Source organism: Telopea speciosissima, chromosome 11, assembly GCF_018873765.1.
Source record: "Telopea speciosissima isolate NSW1024214 ecotype Mountain lineage chromosome 11, Tspe_v1, whole genome shotgun sequence".
NCBI lineage: Eukaryota > Viridiplantae > Streptophyta > Magnoliopsida > Proteales > Proteaceae > Telopea > Telopea speciosissima.
Genome location: NC_057926.1, coordinates 19,454,262 through 19,470,960, shown reverse-complemented (window position 1 = coordinate 19,470,960; position 16,699 = coordinate 19,454,262). Strand labels below are relative to the sequence as shown.

The window sequence follows — 16,699 nt, the reverse complement described above, 5'->3', positions numbered from 1 at the left end:
TTTGATGCCTTAAAGAGTAGAAAAACGATGCATACCAGAGAAAAATTGCAAAGCCATAATCAAGGAAATCCGAGAACAATTTTGATATGGGTAGCAGATATAGAGAACAATCTGACATAAAGCAACACTACAGATAAATTTCAGTTAATTTTTCTCATGCTTGTTATCTGTGTACTTCTTTGCATCCAAAATATCAATGGGTGTGCATTATGAAGAGGAATAAACAGAACTAAGTTGTCATCCACAAGAACAAGTCCTGATAGGAATCTTACTTTGACACCATCAACATGGATCGGGTTTTTATCAAAGCAAAAATACAGTGACCATCAGTTTCGTGATTCCTCAGGAAAAAAAAATTATTGGTGGATAAGGAATGTTTATTTACCTCATCGTTGAAAGTTCTACAATATACAATAACCCGAGCGGTCCATTTAACATTGCCGGGGTGGGGGGGGGGGGGGTTTGGGGAGAATCATTACTTGAAAAGCTCTGCGTGAAGAGAAGGAATTACAGAGTAGATGTTCTCGATTTGTGCATCTTATCATCCTGTTGTGCTGGTGGAGGCAATGATGATGAGATTGCTGCATGATAAGATGAAGAGACAAGTTGCGCTAGTGCTGGAATGGCACCACCTGCAAAATTACAAGCAAATGCTAAGAAATCTTACCGTCAAACTTGACAATAGCCCAAGAACTGTAAGAATGAAAGAGTCCTAGTTCTTAGAAAGGGGAAGATAAGTTTTCCCCTCTTAACCAAGCCCCTCTCCTCCCTTTCAAATATAACCTATACAAAATCTCTCATTCACATGATCTTGGTGAATGGAGAAAACAACTTATATCCTGGAAAAAACATGGGGGATGATACATTAAAAACCTGCAAACAACAGATGCTCAAAGGAAATACATTGCTTTTCAATTTATGTGTGTGTGTGTGTGTGTATATATATTTTAATGATCAGGATTACTGAAACTATTAGGGTATGTCTATCCAACAAGGAAGACAGATTAGTATGGACTCCGGCTAGTGAGGGTAGATTCACTACCAAATCAATTATGGAATGAAATTAGACCTACTTTGGTAAGCAAACCTTCTGCGAAATGGTTCTGGAATTGGACGCTTCTCTCAAAAATCGGTTTCTTCTCTTGGCAGGTAATGTGCGACAGCATTCCCACTGATGATGCATTGAGGGCGTTGTGTGTGCCCCTAGCGTCCAAGTGCCTTTGCAGTGCCCATCATACTTGTGAATCGGGGTCTCATTGTTTGGTGGCCGGTAAAACTGCTTCTAAGGTGTGGGGTTTCTTTTCTAGAATTTTTGAGGTTGAAGTGGTCTCTTCGCAGGAAGTGAAAAGCAGGATTTTGTTCTGGCAAAACCACGCTAACGGGAGGAGTTTATGTGGTGTGATAACTGGATTAATTCCTTCTTTTACCATTTGGGAACTTTGGAAAGAGAGAAACAACAGGAGACATGGGGAGAGAGCTCGCTCAACCAACTTCATTGTGGAGGCTGTGAAAACTTGGGTAATGGAAGTTCACTATTATTGCTCTTTTACAAAGTCCCCATCATTAAGAGAATCCCTTATCCTTCAAATTTTTAATCTTTCTCCTTCGCCCGTTGTTCACAAACCGCCTATTGTAGTGTATTAGTGTCCATGTTTCAATGCGGTAAAGCTCAATGTGGATGGGGCGTGTAAAGGAAACCCTGGCGTGGGGGGAGGAGGGGTTATTATAAGAGATAATGATGGGTGAGTCTTGGCTCCCTTTGCCAACTTCTATGGGGATTGTACTAACTCCATGGTGGAGTGTAGAGCTATGAGAGATGGTCTCAAGCTTTGAGCTGAGATGAGATTCTCAGGATTCCATGTGAACTTGGACTCTGCCTTGGTTGTGCAATGTATTTCCAAGAAAGTGTGCAACATTTGGAAGGGGTGGTACTGGTTCCACAAAATATTGGCCTTGGTTGATGCTCTTCGGCCGACGATCTCTTTTACTTTTAGAGAGGGCAACAGGGTGGCGGATTGGTTGGCAAATCATGCTTGCGAGTCGGCATCTAACACATTATTCAGTTTTGAATTAAATCTTCCTTTAAACCTTAGGCGGATCTCTCGCGAGGATGCTGCTGGACTTCCAGAATTGAGAAAATAGTTAAGTTTTTATTGTTTGGGTTATTGTATGGGGGTGAGGTCCTCATTTGAGATTTTGAGAGTGGTTTTGTCTATTTTGGTTGGGGTAAGGCGGGTCTGTCCCCCCTTTGTATTCTTTCATATTTATTGGTTTTAATTTCTAATAAAATCCTAGGGGCCAGCCCGGGTCCCAAAGAATATTCGGGTTTAAAAAAAAAAACCTATTAGGCTATGTTATCAGGTAGGTGCACTTCTCACTCCAGCAAAATGTGATCCTCAACAAACAATTAAAACAAAGAATAAAAAGCAACATATGATCAACAAACAATAAAACAAAGAATATTTACCATTTCTTATAGTAAATGAAATATGACTACTTTATTTGGTAGAAGTAAAATGGAAACAAGTAATCGGGTATCATCTAGTAGTGCACCAGATTTAGGTGAGATAGCTTAGGCACATTTATTGGAGCAATTTGTTTCAATGATCTTAGGTTAACATCCCCTCAAAGTAAAACAAATAAAAACACAATAAAATCTAATCACTTCCAGTTATATTGCAACAAAATACAGATAATAAGAACTGCATATCAGAAACCATTATTTACTTGAATGCAGATATCTTCCAGAATTCAACTGATGTCTGAATCTAGAAGCCATGGCATTTCAATCAAAGGGAGGCCTATAGAATAGATGAACGCTGGAATACTGATGGGGTTTGGAGTTCATGGCAGACAATGACTTATCCAGGCATTTATCAAGGAAAAAGGGGGGGAAAAATTAAAAATTCAGGTTAACCAAATATCATAAAACCTTATAAAAGAATGGGAATGAATGAAAGGCAGTGTGGTCCATATTTAAAAGAAAAAAATGTATCGAAGTCATACCAATTCTCAATAACAAGCTTATGGACGATTCTATGAAACTTAGAGATGACAATAGAAACCCAAACAAATGATTTGAACAGAGAGAGAGATCTGACCTGACAAACCTGCGCAAGCTGAAGAAAAGACTATTACAGGTGGAGCCTGCATCCAGTAGATAGTGTAAGATTGGAAATTGATACAACTTGGTAAGATAAACTCAAAACTTTACACAAACTTTGAGGGTGAATTTTTTTTTGAACTGACACATATAACATCCAAAAAGTTAAACAAGTTTCAACTAATCCAAAATTTTGATGTATGAGTATGACATTTCATGCCATTCCATTTTAACTTTTTAGCCTTTTGTGAGTGCACAGATAGAGTAGAGTTGGATATCGTAAAGCAGTGAAAATGGTTAGAGAAGCCTTACAACAAAAAGAATTAAATAAGATCCAAATTTGCAGACTCTGAATAGACTGTTAATTAGCTTCAGCAGGAATTCAAGCAATAAAATTGGAAAATCAAATAACATATTTAGTGTGTTTGGTTGTCAACAAAAGTTGATTTATTCTTACAACATAAAAATTGTTCCACCACATTTTTCTATATTGATAATTAGGTTTCCTCACAAATTTAGAATGGTTTCGAAAGAAAATCTGGTGGAACCCCATGAAGATGCTATGGGGTTCTCAAAGTTCAGGTCTTTCAGCTTCATGTCATTATAGAAAAGAAACATAGGTCATCACACATAGCTATGTGCCCCGCCCCCCTTGCCCCTTCTGATGCAGATCCAAGCACTAGGAAGAAGAAGCCGAAATGATTTGGCAGTTTTTTTATTTTCGTTGGAGCCTTTATTTACTTATTTAGTTTTTTTTTACATATTAGGGTTAAAACAGTCTTTTGTTCCCCTCCACGATTTTAGAGGGATGATTTTTTTTGTTTATTTGTTTGTTAAACTTGTACTCCTAGTTAGAGTATGAGTGTACTGTTTTATATTGTTTTTATTAGGATTCAGGTTAAGTGAAGTCATTACTCCCAATCTGAGTAGGACTGGTTTTAGGACTTAGAGCTAGGATTCCTAGTTCAAGTCTACATATTTGTGTAAGGCCTTTGACCATCTTTTTTATTATAAATAGATGAATCGTGGGAGGCTCCCCCACGACTTTTCCAGCAATAAAAATTCTCTGTTTTTAGATCTGAGACTGCTGCAATCAAGCTGCTGCCTCTGCTCCTCTGCGAGCTTGCATCCTTGTGGGCTCAAGGTGGTGAAGGGTGGGGAAACCTGCGACTCCTTGCACTGTGAAGGTCAGGAGGTCTCTTCAATATTCAATCTTCAATCTGCTGCTGCTGCTTCTGCACATTCAAACCTGCAACCAGTAAGTTAACCTGCTGCTCTGTTACTCCCCCTTATACAGATCTAACCTAGCTACCCCCTCCCATCACCACTCGACCTCCATTAAACCTGCAACCTGATTCTGCCTTCTACAGCAGAATTTTGGAACTTGTCCAAACCCTAACATCTTGACATTATTAGGATCCTCTAAATCTGCACATCAAAACCCTATAAACCCTTTTCCTCCAATCTGGCCCTAAACCCTAGATCTCACAAACAGCCCAATTTTCATAACCCATCCTACCCGAAACCCTAGATTTCCAACCCTATCCAAATCAGTCCAAACTTATACCATTAGACTTCTTACAACCTGCATATTCATACCAAATAAATCCTAAATTCGAAACCCTAACCCTAACCCTAGTTTAACCCTAATTGCTTGAACTTACCCCATTCGGCCAACCCTATTACACAACCTGGTCCTAAGTGAGACTTATTCCACCTAGGCTACATCAAATTGGTATCAAAGCTATGACTGGACAAAGCAACCCTGTTGTTGATCCACCACCACCACCCCCACCTGATCCAATGGCCGCAATTCTAGCTATGCTCCACAAGATCAGTGACCGACTATAGATTGTTGAACAAAGGCAAGCTGTGCCTGTTGTTAACAACCCTCTATACGTAGGGGAAGATCGACTACAAGTACATTCGGAAGTTCATGGCACTCTGGGAAGCGATGAGCATCACAGAGATCATTCATAGGGATCACAGCCTAAACATGACCGAGACTACAGGGACCGACGTAGGTATGATCGAGATGACTACAGAGAAGACAGGGACAAAACTACTGAAGCACCTCGAAGACCTAACTTTGAGGAATATTTGAGATCCTACTTCAGTGAAGATGAAGGCCATAACAGAAGATTTGATACTCAGAAGGTCAAGCTAGAATTGAAAGAGTATGATGGGCATGGTGATCCACAGAAATTCTATGATTGGCTTGCTGCCCTAGATGACTACTTTGATTGCTATGATTTGCCTGAAGACCGAAAGATGAGACTGGCACGCACTAAACTAATTGGCTCTGCTTGAGAATGGTGGCGCAAGACAAAGAGGGATATGGAACGTGAAGGTAAAGCACCTACCACTGGGAGGATATGAAGTATGACCTGAAAGAGAAGTACTTACCAAGACAATATAGAGCTCAGATGCAAGCTCAATTCAACTCCCTTCGTCAAGGGAACATGACTGTATCCGAGTACATGCAAAAGTTTGACTCTCTTATCTTGCACTGACACAATAGAAAGTGCTACTCAGATGTTGTCCCGATTCCGGTTGGGATTGAGATCTAATATTATTAGAGCTATTGGCATTGTGGATGTTCTGGACATCAAGGACTGCTTTGAGAAGGCATTGAAGGCTGAAGACCTATTGAACACTACTAGAAGGTTTGGCTCCACTGCTGTTGACACCAGAAAATCTTTTCCAGCATCCAAACCGACTAATGGTTACAATAGTAGTAATAACACCACTGCTGGTTCCACACGGACAGCCCCTTACACTGGCAGCTCTTCACGTGTGGACAAGGGTAAAACCCCAATCACCACTAGTGAGTCAAATACTTGTTATCGCTGCAATGAAAAGGGACATTATGCTAAGGACCGCCCACAAAGACAGAGACCGATTCATGTAGCTGAAGAGGAGGAAGAAAGCCTTGATGAATTTGATGAACAGGGTATTAATGCATTACCCCTTGAAGATGATGATGATGGGGCTGCTTATTATGACGACTTGGGTGATGAATTTGAAGATACCCAAGGCGTACACGTCGTAGCACGTATATTGAGTGCTGAATCTAAAGGTGAAGATTGGCGACGTAGTTGTATCTTCTATACCCGCTTGCGAGCAGGTGAGCGCACTGCCCAGATAATTGTTGATAGTGGTAGTTGCGTTAATGTTGTGTCTGAAGACCTTGTGAAGAAAACGAATCTCAAATTTGAGAAGCATCCGTCACCCTACAAAGTTTCCTTATTAAATGGGAATAAGCTTGACGTGAACAAGAGGTGCTATGTTCCCCTACAGGCTCAAAAATATTCAGAGGAAATTTGGTGTGATGTCATCCCGATGAGAATGACGGATATTCTACTAGGAAGACCATGGCTTTATGACAATGATGTTGCCCTCCTAGGAAGAAAAAATCTGTGCGTGTTTCAACATAAAGGAGAAGAGATTAGGTGGTACCCACTTAATTTGCCTGTAGAAATACGGAAACGTCGTGTCATGCGCACTAATCAAAAGGGGACAGAATCTGAGAATAAATTGCTAGCTGTTCCACAAAGGGAATTTGAACAAACCAGCCATGATACAGGTCTGGTTCTTGCCTTGGTGACTCCAGAGATTGCTGCCCCAGGCGAGCAAAAGTTTACACCACCCATCAAGGAATTATTGCAGGATTTTTCAGATGTAGTACCCGAAGAACTGCCCGACGAGTTGCCACCACTCAGAGATATTCAACATGCCATCAATTTGGTACCTGGTGCTATGTTACCAAATCTGCCTGCCTACAGGATGAGCCCCTCTGAGCATGAAGAAAAATTGGAGAGCTTCTCAAGAAGGGATTTATTGAAGAAAACATAAGCCCTTGTGGTGTTCCAGCCTTGTTGACACCAAAGAAGGACGATTCGTGGAGTATGTGTGTGGACAGCCGAGCTATCAACAAGATCACAATCAAGTATAGGTTCCCAATTCCTAGGCTTGATGACATGTTAGACATGCTGTCCGGTTCTAAGATCTTCTCCAAGATTGACCTTCGCAGTGGATACCATCAAATTTGTATCCGGCCTGGAGACGAATGGAAGACAGCCTTCAAGACCAAAGATGGATTGTACGAGTGGAAGGTCATGCCCTTTGGCCTGACGAATGCACCTAGCACTTTCATGAGAGTCATGACCCAGGTATTTCATCCTTTCATCGGAAAATTTCTTGTTGTTTATTTTGATGATATTTTGGTGTACAGCAAAGATCCAGATGAGCATATAGACCACTTGAAACACGTTCTCAGAGTACTCCGGCAAGAGAAGTTGTTTATCAATTTAAAGAAATGTTCCTTCATGCTACCAAGGTTGTTTTCCTTGGCTTTATAATCTCATCCAAAGGTGTTGAAGCTGATCCGGAAAAGGTTCGAAGCATTGTAGAATGGCCTGTTCCGACGACATTCACTGAAGCACGGAGTTTCCACGGTTTGGCTTCCTTTTACAAGCGATTCATTCACAATTTCAGTGCCATCATGGCACCCATAACCGAATGCACCAAGCAGAACAAGGGTCAGTTCGAATGGACAGCAGCTGCTCACAAAGCCTTCCAACTGATCAAGAAGAAGATGACCGAAGCTCCAGTACTACGCCTACCCAACTTTGATCATATTTTCGAAGTTGCTATAGATGCTTCCCATGTTGGTTTAGGCGGAGTTCTTATGCAAAATGGGCATCCTATTACATTCTACAGTGAGAAACTCAATGATGCCAAGACTCGGTACTCTAATTACGATATAGAGCTTTATGCTGTTGTTCAGGTCTTACGGCATTGGCGACACTACCTTATTGGCAAAGAGTTCGTCCTGTACACTGATCATGAGGCACTCAAGCACCTCCACTCACAAAGGTCCATTAACACCCGGCATGCTAAATGGGTTGCATACTTGCAGGATTTCAACTTTGCCCTCAAATACAAGTCAGGAAAGGAAAATACAGTGGCTGATGCACTGAGTAGAAAAGTCTTGACCTTGAATACTTTCTCAATCCATGCACTAAACATCGCGCAGATCAGAGACGAGTGTGCTAGTGACAAGGATTTTCAAGTCCTGTATACTGAATTGAAGCAGGGTGGACAGCACCCTAAGTATTCATTACACGATGGTTATTTGTTCTTAGGAACCCGGCTGTGCATTCCCGATTCGTCTTTACGACACCACATTATCAGGGAGTTATATGGAGGAGGCTTAAGAGGACACTTCGGGAAGGATAAAACCATATTACAGGTGACTAATCGGTACTATTGGCCTCACTTGGCCAAGGATGTAGAGCATGTTATCAAGCAGTGCCGAGTTTGCCAGCTAGCTAAAAGTACCAAGCAAAACACAGGCCTTTATTCTCCACTGCCGATTCCTCACCAGCCATGGGTTGATCTCAGTATGGATTTCGTACTTGGTCTACCCCCTACCAGAGAGAGATTTGACTCCATCATGGTGGTTGTTGACAGATTCACCAAAATGGCACACTTCATTCCTTGTCGAAGAACACTTGATGCTTCCCACATTGCCAAGCTATTCTTCAAGGAGATTGTTCGCATCCATGGGTTAACCAGTACCAACGTATCCGATCGTAGTTTATGAGCTACTTCTGGAAGACTGTGGCTGAAGACAAACACCAAGCTTTTGTTCTCTACTGCATTCCATCCCCAGACTGACGGACAGATAGAGGTAGTCAATAGGAGCCTTGGAAATTTGCTGCGGTGTTTAGTCCGAGATTATGGGAAGACGTAGCCCTCTATCCTTGACATTGCTGAGTTTGCATACAACAGCTCCGTGAACAGGACCACTGGTCGTACTCCTTTCAAGATTCTCCTTGGGATACAGCCCCGCCGCCCGATTGATCTCATTCCCTTACCCTCGCAAGCTCGAGTAAGTGTTGAAGCCAATGAGTTCATTCGTCATATCACCGAAGTGCATGCAGATGTTCGGTGCAAAATTGCACTCAGTTCTGATCACTACAAGTCCACTGCCGACAAGCATCGCCGGTTCGTTGAGTTCAAGCCAGGCGACATGGTCATGGTACTGGTGAATCCAGAGAGACACCAACCGGGTGTCAACACCAAGCTCCATCCAAAGAAGATGGGTCCATACAAGGTGCTGAAACGTATTGGACCTAATGCTTATGCTCTCGAGTTGCCTGATGATATGGGCATAAGCAATGCTTTCAACGTGGCTGATCTATACTTGTACACGGGGCATCATTCCGATGATGGCGATTCAAAGCATATGTTGCGGCTGCCCCAACTAAAGCCACCTTCGGATGATGTGATTGACGAAGTTCTGGATGATATGCACAAGACGGCTCGTCAAGGCACCGGTTATCACTCTTTCCTTGTCAAGTGGAAAGGTCGCCCAAGACAAGACAGCACTTGGATACATGTTGATGATTTCAAGAGGTTCGATCCAGAGTTATATAATCGCTACATGCCATTCACCCATTCATCGGAGATCAATGTTTCTAAGCCGGGGAGAGCTGAAGCAGATCCAAGCACTAGGAAGAAGAAGCCGAAATGATTTGGCTGTTTTTTTATTTTCGTTGGAGCCTTTATTTTACTTATTCAGTTTTTTTTACATATTAGGGTTAAAACAGTCTTTTTTTCCCCTCCACGATTTTAGAGGGATGATTTTTTTTGTTTATTTGTTTGTTAAACTTGTACTCCTAGTTAGAGTATGAGTCTACTGTTTTATATTGTTTTTATTAGGATTCAGGTTAAGAGAAGTCATTACTCCTAATCTGAGTAGGACTGGTTTTAGGACTTAGAGCTAGGATTCCTAGTTCAAGTCTACATATTTGTGTAAGGCCTTTGGCCATCTTTTTTATTATAAATAGATGAATCGTGGGAGGCTCCCCACAACTTTTCCAGAAATAAAAATTCTCTGTTTTCAGATCTGAGACTGCTGCAATCAAGCTGCTGCCCGTGCTCCTCTGTGAGCTTGCATCCTTGTGGACTCAAAGTGGTGAAGGGTGGGGAAACCTGCGACTCCTTGCACTGTGAAGGTCAGGAGGTCTCTTCAATATTCAATCTTCAATCTGCTGCTGCTTCTGCACATTCAAACCTGCAACCAGTAAGTTAACCTGCTGCTCTGTTACTCCCCCTTATACAGATCTAACCTAGCTACCCTCTCCCATCACCACTCGACCTCCATTAAACCTGCAACCTGATTCTGCCTTCTACAGCAGAATTTTGGAACTTGTCCAAACCCTAACATCTTGACATTATTAGGATCCTCTAAATCTGCACATCAAAACCCTATAAACCCTTTTCCTCAAATCTGGCCCTAAACCCTAGATCTCACAAACAGCCCAATTTTCATAAGACATCCTACCCAAAACCCTAGATTTCCAACCCTATCCAAATCAGTCCAAACTTATACCATTGGACTCCTTACAACCTGCATATTCATACCAAATAAATCCTACATTCGAAACCCTAACCCTAACCCTAGTTTTACCGTAATTGCTTGAACTTACTCCATTCGGCCAACCCTATTACACAACCTGGTCCTAAGTGAGACTTTTTCCACCTAGGCTACATCACGTTCCCAAAAAAAAAAAATGTGGACAAAGATTGATCATGAGGGCTCCTGCTCATATATGAAATCCAAGGGGTCTGCCAAGGTATCTTGATTGGCTGACTTGTGGGGTTAGACTTCGGCAGTATTTTAGTTCTTTTTTCCTTAGTAAGCAACTGTTTCAAGCGGATGATGTTGTTAGTGGTCATTGGCCTGTGGGTTTGTACGTCTGCATCTCAACCAAACGTGGTTATTTATCAATATATATGAAACATCCAAGGACCGAAGGCCAAGAAGACACTCTGGTATATGAAGTGGAAAGTGTCTAAATTATCTTTTTGGAATCCAAGCAAAACAGAGTTAGCAATATACTCACACCAATGAGGAAATGCAACCACATAGGCCCCTTTACATATCTTTGAACAACTGGCATTGCTGCAAACAAAAATAGACGTCAAGGTGATGTAAGAATGAATAAATTCCGTTGTTTTCCATTTGTCTACAAGAGCAGATGAAGCATGTCCATAAAATGCTCAAGAAAGTTAATGAACATAGAGTATATACTTTAAAGGAAATATTAGGTATAAGGTTACAAGAAATTATAGGCACATCTGCAGGCTCATATCCAGGAGGCATCTTAGATGAACACAGAATCAGGCCTCGTCATTGAATGGGAACTACCTAAAAGGTTAAAGATTACTTAGGCAGAAATCAGTATTATCAAATGACTGCAAAAAGGGCATACCCAGTGGACAAGGCTCCCGCCACTGCAGGGTCTGGGGAGGGTCATAATGTATGCAGCCTTGCTATGCATATCCCCCGTATCAATTTGACATGCAAATATTTTTATGAAAGCTTCAAAACAATATACAGATCAGATTTATAAATTTTATGATAACAATGATTTCTTCCTAAGCAATCTCCTTGGCAGGATCTCTTCACTGGTGCCCATAAATTATTTCTATAAATGAGACACATGTTCAAGATTTAGCTCTCAGAGTAATGGCTGGCTACTAAAACATAGATCCTAAATGATATATAAGAAAATACCCAAAAGAATTCAGTGATAAAATTTAAGAACATGGTGTGACATTTATAACTCAGAATGGGTAAAGTCCAAAAATATGAGTGATATCCTATGATAACATGGTGTGACATTTTTTTTCACCAAAAAAAAAAAAACGTTGGATATTCGGATTTTAGATATGTATCACAGGAATCTTCCTCAGGGATCATATCTAGTAAAACACAAGATATGTGCAAACAATGTCAAAGTCCCAGCTCAGAAGTCTAATACACCAGCTTCATTCCAGCAGCTCTACAGAGAAACAATGACACTACATAAATTTTTTATGGCTTCAAATTTCTGAATGACAATCTTCTTCTTTTTTTTTGGTAGACTGAATGACAGTCTTCAGTGTTTATCATAGTTACCATAGTCACTATCATCATGGTCTCACCTTCCCTAACTTTAGTAATTTCTAAATATTCACTTTTTCTGTACACCAATAGAAGCAAATCAAAGGACAAAAGTAACTTCTAGTGGCCAGCAGTGTACATGAAACAGAGTCCACTGACAGTAGCTGAACACAGAAACATTAGATGGTAGACCTAATTCACTCCCATGTTAATACAGCTAGATTAATACATTAACAAAAAGCATCAAAAAAGTTCAATTCATATGGCTGTTTATAGTAAAGGAAGTGTTTAATAACATAGGAATAAAGGATATCCATATTTGTTGGTATGCACTTAATTAAACAGTACTAAGGGGTCCTGGCAACAAAAATTGATTGTGTGATTTATCATCAAAACACACTTGGTCTGACTACTGTCTGTCCCACATGAAATCATGTCAAGAGAATAGTCCTCTAGTCAGGTGAGTAAGTCTGTCACCTCACACCCAAACTTTAAACAAGGGAGGAAAGAAACAATACGGACTTTTTTCATTCCCCCCCTTTTTTTTTTGACAAGTGAAATAATGAGTTTTAAAGACAAATCCTCAATTATCAGAATAAAAGTAAAGGTCGTGATGTCCACAACATCACTTCCTTGATAGACTTTGTAAGCAATTACAGAAATCATTAGATCCAACCCTACTTGAAAAGTTCTTATACGTTGTAAGGCTCCATGTCTGCAGTGAAGCTTGTGACAATATCAGAATCGAAAACCAGTAACCACAGTGAAGAGAAGAGAGAGAAATTGAGAAAGAAGAGAGGAGGCTGCTAGAGAAAGCTAACACTTGATAGTTGTAGTCTCCCCTCCATATCATTATATAAGAATTGGGTTACGTATAGTTTCCTAATCAACTATGAAAGTACATCAGTAGCCTAATCTAGAAATAAAGTATTCTAATCTAACAAGGAAACAACTAAAGAGATAATAAATCAACACCTAAGCAATCTAGAATACTACCGCTGGGACATATCAATAATGATTCACGATAGAGGTACTCCCCCCTATCGTGGTATACAATAACATAACCAATCCCACGGTTTAACACTCCTCAAGCTGGAGTATATAGTACAAATGCTCCAGCTTGGACCAACAAGAACAGATATTAAAGGCAGCACCAATCTTGAATAACAGTTGTAGACGCCAATGAGCATAGAGAGAACTTCATTCAGTTAGCAATCTCAGCTCAAGTACATAAATCATCAGCAACATAAGATGATAATAATCTGTGTCAAATAAATCCAACCAGCGACAAGCAAAAACAAATGAAAGTAAACACCAACCACAATCCATAATATCATAACAGCAACAACAATATCAAAGTCACTTCTCAAAGAAGGCAAGTAGAAGGTAGTAATCTTCCCAACGAAAGATAAAAGTGTAGCATCCAACGCCACATCATAAGCGGCAGGTAGTAGGTAGGAATCTTCCCAATGAAAAACAGAAGTGTCGCATCCAACGACTACATCATAAGATCTTCCCAATGAAGGCAAGTAGTAAGTAGTAACCTACTCAAATAAAAAATAGATAAAAGTGCTGCAGCTCCAATAGCTACACTAAACCCTTACAAAAGGAAGGCACTCCAATCACATGGTAACAATGATGTGACTAACAAAGATCACATAATTAAAGGTCTGATTAGTAAAGATCTGACCCACTGAAAAATAGGCAGTATAGGTTATTGTAGACCAAATAGCATTATAGGTCATTGTAAATTAGATAAGCAATATAGGTTACTGCAGACCAGATAGGCAGTATAGGTTAGTGCGAACCAGATAGGGAATATAGGTTACTGCGGATCAGACAACATCACGTTGCTGTAAACCAAATAAATATAATTTGTTACTTAATAACATCTTCACATATAAAATTGTTGTTGAGGACACGAACAAATAAATAATAGTAATCTTCAGATAAAAATAGTCTTGAGCTGATGACTAAGAATAATAATCTTCAATAGTAGATAAGAGAATAATAATCTTCAATAGCAAATAAGAGAATAATAATCTTCAATCTGCCCCCACTTGTAGCATTACACGTGGATAGATAATGACTACCAATAATCAGCATCTCAAAGGATGAGCATCACAAAAAATCCAATAATTAAGAGCTTGCAAATAATCTCAAGTAATTACCAACTGTCAAAGAATCTCAAACTGATATGAACTGGGCCCACAAAAAGCAATATTTTTGTAAATATATAAGCCTAACGGCAATTCTATAAATAATTAATGCAATCTGGGTTTGAAACCCTGTTTGGGCTTGCTATGGGCCCATCCAAGTGCTTAAACATGTCAATGTGTAATGGCAGTGGCAATATCATAATTAAATCACAGTACATACCCCAATTAAGAAGATAATGGCATTCTGGTAAATAACCAGTTTTAAGGGGCATTTGGTAGGATAAAAGGGATAAAGGACACAAGTGGGATTGCAAATATCTAAAAGGGCAAACGTTGAAGGAAATATGCTAAAAGGATTTGTAAGGATAAGAACATAAAGCTGGGGTATTTTGGGAAAGTGGCTGAAATTTAGACAAGAATAAAGGAGGAGTTATCGTTTTCAAGAACTAAAAGCTGGGTATTGTGAAAACCAGAAACAGAAAAGTCGACTTTGATAGGAGACATCTAAGTCGCAGGAAACCAGCAAAAGTACAGCATGATCGAATCTCTTGCGGGAGCTTGTGAAAAGGCGCAGCAGGCATGGCACGTGATATCATCAGAGAACTCTAGTGGTATGAGCTGGGATTCAAGGATATTAATCGCCCATGGAGGGGTAGTCTACACCCAAATTATCATGCCCAATCGACCTGGGATAATTACCCATAGAAGTTTTCCTTGAATAGAAAAACAGAAACTTAAATGCTACCCAGAACGATAGCAGAAATCTTCGATTCAGCAGTTGCAGCAAAAGGCATCAGAAATCTTTGATTCGTACATCAGAAATTTTTTATTCATCGAAGAGCAGGGGGAAACCAGACACAATTAGCAACTTAGAAACCCAGTAACCAGCAGCGACAGCAGACGATGATTAGCAGCAAATCAAAAAATGCATGTAACTATGTAAGCATAAATTATTTTTTTTTCCCCTTCTTCATCGAAACAGAAAAAACCTTAATATGTATATATATATATATATATATTTTTTTTTTCTTCTTCATCGCTTTGATACCATGTGACAAAATCAGAATCGAAAACCAGCAACCACAGTCAAGAGAAGAGAGAGAAACCGAGGTAGAAGAGAGGAGACTGCTAGAGGAAACTAACAGTCGTTAGTTGTAGTCTGCCCTCCATATCATCATACAAGAATCAGGTTACACATAGTTTCCTAATCAAACTAGGAAAGTAATTCAGTAGCATAATCTACAAATAAAGCGATATAATCTAATAAGGAAACAACTAAAGAGATAATAAATCAACACCTAAGGAATCTAGAATACTGCCGCTGGGACATATCAATAATGATTCATGATAGAGGGACTCCCCCTATCGTGGTATACAATAACATAACCAATCCCACGGTTTAACAAAGCTTAATACTGATTGTTTCTTCTTTGGAGATCACTAATTTCTTCTGGAGGAGGCAAGATTGGGTCTGGAAGGCCAAAAATGTCAATTCTCTCCTGGGTCATGTTCTTCATAATCAAAACATAATTATTCTTTCAAGTCCAATAGAAGAACTTGTAAACGGTTAGATTTTTCCCATTCTTAGAAGGAAGTCATTTAATATTCTAATGCTTGGTTTATAACATTCCAATTCCTGGTTAATAATCAATTTCTCTCCAATGCAGAACCATAAGGGAAAAGTTTCTACATTTAGATTTTAAAATCACTGAAGTAACTTAAATCGGTGATGGGCTGATTAGGTTCTCTAGCTGGTTGACTGGAATATATAGGGTTAGCTTGAAGAAAAGATGAAAGGTCAAGATAGAAAAGTAGGATTTTGATGAAAAATAAGGAAGAATCTAAAAAATTTATGTAACAGGTATTGTCGGCTGGAGCCAAGGTAGTGGCCGGCCTTGGCAGCGTATTTCCTAGGTGGCACCTAATTAACCAAGAGGTGCCATATAAAGAGGGCAAAGGTAAGGGGCTTATGGGTTAAATGACTTATTTCTTTTAGTTTTAAATATAAAGTAGGGACCAGTTTATGCGTAAAACAATATCTTCTTTCCTTCTAGTTTTAAATACAAAGATGGGAGGGGTTTACGAGTAAATCAATTTGTTTTTCTTTTACATGTAAATACATTTGTTTAGAGAAAGAAAGCCCAATGGAGTTTTGCCAAAGAAAGAAGTCAGGGAACCAATTAGTGTGTCTGGGTTCACTAAGCAACAAGTAAATATCCAACCCACTTGATAGGCAATGTAGTACAGAAGCTTAAAGCCTTAATTAACAGCAACAATAGGGTCTATAATAGGTCTAACAATTGGTCAGCAGTAGGGGTCAACACTAGTATAAGTAATGTAGTCCTAGAATAGGAGATAATCCTACTAGGAGCCAAGTGGAATCAAGTTCTGGTCAAGCCTGCTGTTTGGGGCTGATTAAGGGCTGTTTTAGGGCAAAATTAGGGTTTAGGATGGGAATTTGAGAATGGGGTTTATATG

At 39.8% G+C, this 16,699-nt stretch overlaps 1 protein-coding gene across 2 annotated transcripts in view; it reads right to left on the bottom strand.

Annotated features, from left to right (window-relative positions):
- Window positions 1-359: 359 nt before the first annotated feature.
- Window positions 360-16,699, bottom strand: part of LOC122645596 — a 34,228-nt gene continuing 17,888 nt past the window's right edge. For both annotated transcript variants that reach the window (XM_043838907.1, XM_043838908.1), the window contains 3 exons: window positions 11,020-11,078; window positions 3,102-3,147; window positions 360-632 (listed from right to left, as the gene is read on the bottom strand). In XM_043838907.1, the coding sequence (XP_043694842.1) occupies window positions 508-632; window positions 3,102-3,147; window positions 11,020-11,078 (230 nt within the window). In that variant the 3' untranslated portion in view covers window positions 360-507. The remainder of the gene's footprint in view (window positions 633-3,101; window positions 3,148-11,019; window positions 11,079-16,699) is intronic.